Below are 8,518 nucleotides of genomic sequence, written 5' to 3'. Positions count from 1 at the left end.
AACAAACCAATGAAAACAGCCTGAGTCATGTCGTGTCTGAGGAGCCTCGCCACGGCTGAATGCCATACCAAAAAAAAAAAAAAAACAATCATCTGGCGAAAAATGGCATCCTGATGTGATTCATGAATTTGTTGATTTAGCCAACAAACGTTTTGGGAAAGTAGCGAGTCGACAGTTTGTCCTCCAGGGAATCTCTGCATCTTTATAAAAATATTTTTACTTTTAGAGGAAAAAATTGCAGTCTGGATATTACAGCTGGTCCCATTCTGAGTTTGATGTTGTTTGTCCAGAAGTGAACTCGTCTGATTGGTTGGCAGGTGGAACTGGAGGCCGGGAAGCCCCTCCCCTTTTTCTACGGAGACCCGCCCCCTGAGCTAATCAGCACCCCATTGGAGGAGCTGGACCCCTACTACCAATCACAGGAGGTCTCTCACACACACGCACACACACACACACACACACACACACACACACACACACTTCACCAGGGGTGTATTCAACGCAGACACACCAGTATGTAACGTCAAGCTAACAGAAACGATAAACATCTGAACAACCTGATGCATTACACAGCTTTGCAAGTATGGAAGCCCAGAGGGCCATTCTCCTGGCGATTGTAACTGAAGAACCGTCTGAGCAGGACATTACATTGCCATATTATTATTATTATTATTATTATTATTATTATTATTATTGAGAAAAACAATAAACTATGTTTGATTTATCAGTATAGTTAACACATACGTGTGCTTTTACCTCCTCAAATGATGGGCAACATTTTAAACAGAGGCTGCACTAATATAGCAACTTGGACGCCATAACAGAGCTCTAGTGTTTTAAATCACGGAGGCTTCAATACAGGCTGATGTTGATTGGATAACACCTGTGACACGCCCACAAAACAGAGGAAAACTACCTCCAAGGCATGTTGCTCTGTTACAAAACGTTACGACCAAACACACCGTTCAGTGAGACGTCACACAACGTTACGTAACGTAACGTCGTTGAATACACCTCTGATCATGTCCTGCTGAATCTCTACTGAGCATGTGCAGCTGTCGGCAGAGATAGGACAGGAGTGGATGTCTCACTCGTCAGCTACTTTCGTCATCCCCTCTCCACTTTGAGAAAAAACTCAAAGTCATAAATTTATGGGTAAAAAATCAGATATTTTCTGAAATTAACCTGGTAAATTTACAAGAAAGAACTCACAAATTCATGAGAAAGAACCCTCTGAAACTAGTTGTCCTCCTCCTGTGGGATTCAGTCAGAAGAAAATCCTGCTGGTTAGAGTCCAGAATCACAATCTTCTCCTCAGCATCTGGACTCTGAAGTGACTCGGGTCTGTTCAGAAGAAAATTACACACTAATTTTCAAATGTTTTTTCCTCAAAAATTTGTGATTTTTTTTCTAAAAAATTTTCAACTTTGATCTCAGAGGATATCCACGTTTTTTTTTTTTTGTTTGTTTGTTTTTTTTTTTTCTGGTAAATCTTTGACTTTAATCTTGGAAATTCTGAGTTTTTCTCTCTGAATATTACCTTCCCCCTGCCCTGGCTCTGTGGCCCTGAACACACCTCTGTATCAGACTGAGCCGGAGGCCTTTAGAAGTCTCCATTTAAAACAGATTCAATGAAACACGTTCAGAGTGGAACACGTCGTTTTTTGTCCAGAGTCGATGTTGAAAGTTGGTGACGAGTGAGACATCTCGCTCCTGTCCCGTCTCTGCTGGCTGCTGCACATGCTCAGTGCCAACAGGAGCGGGACGAGCTGGACCCCTGACCTCTGACCCCTGACCCCTGACCTCTGACCCCTGACCCCTGACCCTGTGTGTGTGCAGACCTTCATCGTGGTGGCTAAGGGGAACGTGGTGCACAGGTTTGACGCGGCGCTGTCCTGCTTCCTGTTGGGTCCGCTCAGCGGCGTGAGGACGGCCGCCATCAGGCTCCTCGTCCACCCATATCCTTCCCCCGCCGCCGCGCTGCGCTCTGATTGGCTGATGCAGTCACCGTCACGCTGTTTCACAGCTGCCGGCCGACCTTGTATCTGGATGTCAGCTTGTAGGATTTGTTTTGTAACGGCAAATATTCAAAACATGAAAATTACCAAATCTGACTGCGACAGTATTTCCTGTGAAATTGTTATTTATTATTTGATGAAAAGTTCTTATTTTTATTTTGCTTTTTTCATTATTTTATTATTTTTATTTGTGTTTTTATTTTACTAAATAATGTATTTTACAAACTAAGCTGAACAATTAAACTATTATTATTATTATTATTATTATTATTATTATTATTATAGCACCAAAACACTACTAGTAGTACTATAGTAGTACTGCTGTAATTAATGTTGTGTGTTTTCTGTAGTATTTTTTGTAGTTTAATGTAACTTTAACTTCATAGATTTTACTCTGTGTCGAACTGTTGTGTAGTACAGACTCACCTGTCTCACCTGTCAGACTGTCTCACCTGTCTCACCTGTCAGACTGTATCACCTGTCTCATCTGTTAGACTGTCTCCCCTGTCAGACTCTCACCTGTCACCCTGTCTCACCTGTCAGACTGTCTCACCTTGTCTCATCTGTCAGCCTGTCTCACCTGTCAGACTGTCATCCATCAGACTCTCACCTGTCAGACTGTCTCACCTGTCAGACTGTCTCACCTTTCAGCCTGTCTCACCTGTCAGCCTGTCTCACCTGTCAGCCTGTCTCATCTGTCAGCCTGTCTCACCTGTCAGCCTGTCTACCTGAGCCTCACTAAACTTCTTCTTTAACTCAGAGAAACTTTCTTCAGCGTCTTCATGATGGTGACGATCCTCCTGCACTTCGTCCTGATGGCCTCAAGCTGGCAGCCAGGCTGGGGGGAGGCTCCAGAGTGGGTCTCACACACACACACACACACACACACACACACACACACGTCTTTATTGGTGAGGGTTCAGGTGTCTTCCTGAAGGAGGGCGACTCCTGCTGCACCTGCGACAGGTGAAGGATTCTGATTGGACAGTTGGTCAGGTGGAAGTGCTCTGCATTCCCAAAACAATGAGATGCAGCTCCAGAGATTTTCAGTCCTGAAGCTGATTAACGAACATACGTTGATGAGCAACACAGAGCGATGAGGAAGACGTGCAGGGAAAAGCTGCGTCAGTGCAGCAACATCTGATCAACCTTAAAGGAACATTCCAACATTTCTCTGCCTTCCCCAGACCGGGACCACATGTTGGACACCACTCTCTCCTCTGGACGTCCAGAATAGCCTTTTGAATTGCTGACGGGACAGGACAGCACAGAGAAATAGATGCACAGAAGCTAAAATTCGGTGCTGCATATTCTAACACACACAGCGCAAGACACATTTACAAATTTACAAATTTAATCCTGAGATTATAACATCAAGCTTTTTCTCATAACTTTACCACTTTAATCTCAGAGAATGTCCAAGTTTTTTCTCAGAATATTACCCTCCACCCCCAGCTCTGTAATGTGTGTGTGTGTGTGTGTGTGTGTGTGTGTGTAACAGTAGCAGCAGCAGCACCCGTTAGCTCATACCTCTGCTGCACCTTTGTGCCTGTAGGTGTGTGTTGTCAGGGTTAGGAGTGTGTGTCACAGTGTCTGTTGCTGTGTGTGTGTTACAGTGTGTGTTGCTGTGTGTGTGTTACAGTGTGTGTTGCTGCGTGTGTGCAGGTACGTGTTCACAGCCGTCTACGTGTTTGAGGTGGTGGTGAAAGTGCTGTCCCGGGGTTTCTGCGTGGGACGGTTCAGCTTCCTCAGGGACCCGTGGAACTGGCTGGACTCCGTCCTCATCCTCCTGACGTGAGAGCAGCTGCTGTCCTGTGGGCCGACTCGCTCGGCCTTCAGACGCCCGTTTGGGGGGGATTCTGTCCTGTAGGGCCCTCAGATATTTTTGGTTTGTGTTGAGAATTAAAAGCTCGCTGATCTGACCTTTAAATATTATTTTAGTCATGACAAATATAAAAAATACAGTGTTATTGTAATTTATTTTTATTTTTATTCATGTAAGTATTTATTTTTGCAAATTTTTAAGGCCCTCCAACACTCCCCTCCCTGAAATTTTCTGTTTTTTTTTTGTTTTTTTTTTCTAATTTTCAGCTGTGGGCTTAACTGTTTTGCTGTCACACTTGAACTCTGACAAGTCATGGTGAGAATAAACCAGAAAGAAGAAAATGTTCATACTTTTTTTTTTTAATTAAATTAAATTAAATTAAATTAAATTACAATTCATGAAATTTAACTGCTCCTCATTTTGCTGCAGACTGCCTGGAAGATCCTCCACCAGCGTGATAGCCACAACATCAAAATATCAAAATGTTCATGTAGTTAATCAAGTCAGTTCTGAAAAATAATCAGACAGGAAGCACTTCATGTTTTTTATTTGTCGAGACAGACAAATAAAAAACAAACAGGATGACAGGTTGAGGTGCATGAAGTTAATCTCTCTCTCTCTCTCTCTCTCTCTCTCTCTCTCTCTCTCTCTCAGGTGTGTGAGGTTCTGGGTATACATGGGAAATCTTTCTGCACTGAGGACTTTCAGAGTTCTCCCATTCCTGTCGACAGTCACCCCAGGTGTGTGTGTGTGTATTTATATATCTGTGTGTATACATATATACATGCATATATACATATACATGTATATTCATTCATTCATATATACACATATATATGCACATATATCGTCCTGATACCCGAGGAAAAAAAGTGTCTTCCAATTTAACTTTTTTTGTGATTTCTTGTCTATTTAGAGTTAAAACAACAACTCACAATTTAGAGTTTCACAAAAATATTTTTATTTTAGATTTTACAGTACGTCAACTGTAGTGGATTTTACTGTAAAAAACAGATAATTTTAAATTTAAATAAAAAAAACAATCAAATAACCACATTTAATCAATTATAGACAGTCAATGTCATTAACAAGAAAATATATAATTTTCATAAGTAAAAACCAATAGCTAAACAATATTAGGCTTCTTGTTTCTTTTTTCATGACGTCCGTTTTTCTGCAGCTGCCATTTTGGCTCAATAGAAAGTGGGTGTTTCCCTCATCCCACCTTATCACATGAGATATCACTGGAAAGGCCTGGATTTCCTCTGTACACCAGGACTTGATAGTGAGGCTCAAATGAGTAAAAGGATATAGACGATCAACTGATGTCCACTACAGAGGACATCATTGAATAGGCTGGGTCTCAGGAGGATATATACATGTATGTGTGTGTGTGTGTATATGTATATATGAATATATATGTATATATATATATATATATATATATATATATATATATATATATATATATATATATATATATATATATATATATATATATATATACACACACACATATATATACATATATATACATATACATATACATATATGTACAGTACAGGCCAAAAGAAGGTGAAATAACTGAAAACATGTTTTATATTCGAGTTTCTTCAAAATAGCCACCCTTTGCTCTGATTACTGCTTTGCACACTCTTGGCATTCTCTCGATGAGCTTCAAGAGGTAGTCACCTGAAATGGTTTTCACTTCACAGGTGTGCCTTATCAGGGTTAATTAGTGGAATTTCTTGCTTTATCAATGGGGTTGGGACCATCAGTTGTGTTGTGCAGAAGTCAGGTTACTACACAGCCGACAGCCTTATTGGACAACTGTTAAAATTCATATTACGGCAAGAACCAATCAGCTAACTAAAGAAAAACGAGTGGCCATCATTACTTTAAGAAATGAAGGTCAGTCAGTCCGGAAAATTGCAAAAACTTTAAATGTGTCCCCAAGTGGAGTCGCAAAAACCATCAAGCGCTACAACGAAACTGGCACACGTGAGGACCGACCCAGGAAAGGAAGACCAAGAGTCACCTCTGCTTCTGAGGACAAGTTCATCCGAGTCACCAGCCTCAGAAATCGCAAGTTAACAGCAGCTCAGATCAGAGACCAGATAAATGCCACACAGAGTTCTAGCAGCAGACCCATCTCTAGAACAACTGTTAAGAGGAGACTGCGCCAATCAGGCCTTCATGGTCAAATAGCTGCTAGGAAACCACTGCTAAGGAGAGGCAACAAGCAGAAGAGATTTGTTTGGGCCAAGAAACACAAGGAATGGACATTAGACCAGTGGAAATCTGTGCTTTGGTCTGATGAGTCCAAATTTGAGATCTTTGGTTCCAACCGCCGTGTCTTTGTGAGATGCAGAAAAGGTGAATGGATGGATTCCACATGCCTGGTTCCCACTGTGAAGCATGGAGGAGGAGGTGTGATGGTGTGGGGGTGTTTTGCTGGTGACACTGTTGGGGATTTATTCAAAATTGAAGGCACACTGAACCAGCATGGCTACCACAGCATCCTGCAGCGACATGCCATCCCATCCGGTTTGCGTTTAGTTGGACCATCATTTATTTTTTAACAGGACAATGAGCCCAAACACACCTCCAGGCTGTGTAAGGGCTATTTGACCAAGAAGGAGAGTGATGGAGTGCTGCGGCAGATGACCTGGCCTCCACAATCACCAGACCTGAACCCAATCCAGATGGTTTGGGGTGAGCTGGACCGCAGAGTGAAGGCAAAGGCGCCAACAAGTGCTAAACACCTCTGGGAACTCCTTCAAGACTGTTGGAAAACCATTTCAGGTGACTACCTCTTGAAGCTCATGGAGAGAATGCCAAGAGTGTGCAAAGCAGTAATCAGAGCAAAGGGTGGCTATTTTGAAGAAACTAGAATATAAAACATGTTTTCAGTTACCGTATTTCACCTTTTTTTGTTAAGTACATAACTCCACATGTGTTCATTCATAGTTTTGATTCCTTCAGTTAGAATCTACAATGTAAATAGTCATGAAAATAAAGAAAACGCATTGAATGAGAAGGTGTGTCCAAACTTTTGGCCTGTATTGTATATACTTATCCTATATACATACACAGATATATCAACTATGTTTTTTTTTTTAACTTAATTTGACTTCACAAAATATTTTGTTAGCAAATTTTTTGGTAACCCCTGAAATAAACAACACAACGTGTCAGGAACGTGTTCGTTTTTCTCGTCATTTCGTCTTCGTCCTCCTCCTCCTCTCACTGTCTCTCTCTCCCTCTCTCAGGTCTGAAGACGACAGCGGGGGCTCTCGTCCAATCGGTGAAGAGGCTCGGTGATGTCATGATCCTGACGGTGTTCTTCCTCAGCGTCTTCGCTCTGATTGGCCTGCAGCTCTTCATGGGAAACCTGCGGCACAAATGTGTCATCTGGCCGATCGACCTCAACACGTCAGAGCCCTTCTCGTTCCAGGAATACATCACCAACACCAGTAACTGTCCCAGAGGGGAGGAGGGTGTGGGTGTGTGTGTGGGTGTGTGTGTGTGTGTTTACTTTATTAAACTATTGTCTGTCTGTCTCCTAGCAAACCAATACTACCTTCCTGGTCAGTTGGATGCTCTGCTGTGTGGGAACAGCTCTGATGCTGGGTAGGTTCACATGAATTATAATATATTATTATAATATCATTATTATTGTTGTTGTTGTTATTGTTGTTGTTCTCCCTCCTGTTACCTTCAAATATACTCACATTTTTATACCAATTTATACCTCCAGAAAAGGATTTAATAAAAATTGTTAGACAAGTACTTTATGTGTTTTGTTGATGATGCCCCCTACAGGTGTGTTATTATGTTACAGGTGAGGGTTCTAAAGCAGAGGGAGGTTTTCTGTCATGCTCCAGTTGCTCCGTGTCCAAATCGGCTAAAACAAACGTGTGTGACATGTTGACATTTCTTCTGTTCTGTGCAGCCGAAACAGGCTGGAGGTCAAACTGACCCACAGAGACACTGAGGGGACAAAACGTGTCCAGGACCCTGAAAACACATCATCATGTTCATTTTATGTTTAGCCAGTTTTCCCCATTAAGTTAGGAAAAGTTACAAAATATGAGGGGAAAAAGATGTTAATCATGTATTTAGACATGTTAAACTCTGCATGAGGTCAAAGTGACCCCAAAGACAACAGGAGAATTATTACTGTTGTTATCATTATTGTTGTTGTTGTCATTATCTTGTCATAGGCAAAATTAACAACCCGAACTGACAAACACTCAAACTAAACACTTTTTCTGTAAATTTATATATTTTAGTCAGTTTTGTAAGTACACAAAATCATTTCATTTTTCATTTATTTTTCTCAAGTCTAATTTTAATTTTTATTTGTTTATTCAACTGTTTTTCACATCTAGTTTTAGGTTTCACTTTAGTTTTAGCGAACCATAGATGGGTTAGGGTTAGAACATAAGACTTCATGTTAGTAGTAGTAGGTGGTAGTAGTAGTAATGCTGTTGTTATTATTGTTTTTTTGTGTTCAGGATGTGTCCAGAAGGCTACACTTGTATCAAGGCAGGAAATAACCCAAACTACGGATTCACCAACTTCGATTCGTTTGGTTGGGCCTTCCTCTCTGCGTTCAGACTGATGACATGGGACTTCTGGGAAAATCTCTGCATGCTGGTTAGTAAAACTC

The 8,518-nt window shown here is 41.3% G+C and overlaps 1 protein-coding gene across 1 annotated transcript in view; it reads left to right on the top strand.

Annotated features, from left to right (window-relative positions):
- Positions 1-8,518, top strand: part of LOC115363489 (sodium channel protein type 4 subunit alpha B-like) — a 57,828-nt gene that overhangs the window by 14,287 nt on the left and 35,023 nt on the right. Inside the window, exons 3-10 of the mRNA XM_030057740.1 lie at positions 318-425; positions 1,840-1,958; positions 2,785-2,874; positions 3,684-3,812; positions 4,498-4,583; positions 7,116-7,319; positions 7,413-7,476; positions 8,364-8,505. Of these exons, the coding sequence (XP_029913600.1) occupies positions 318-425; positions 1,840-1,958; positions 2,785-2,874; positions 3,684-3,812; positions 4,498-4,583; positions 7,116-7,319; positions 7,413-7,476; positions 8,364-8,505 (942 nt within the window). The remainder of the gene's footprint in view (positions 1-317; positions 426-1,839; positions 1,959-2,784; positions 2,875-3,683; positions 3,813-4,497; positions 4,584-7,115; positions 7,320-7,412; positions 7,477-8,363; positions 8,506-8,518) is intronic.

This window comes from Myripristis murdjan, chromosome 8 (assembly GCF_902150065.1).
Source record: "Myripristis murdjan chromosome 8, fMyrMur1.1, whole genome shotgun sequence".
NCBI lineage: Eukaryota > Metazoa > Chordata > Actinopteri > Holocentriformes > Holocentridae > Myripristis > Myripristis murdjan.
This window is presented reverse-complemented; position numbering and strand designations above follow the sequence as displayed.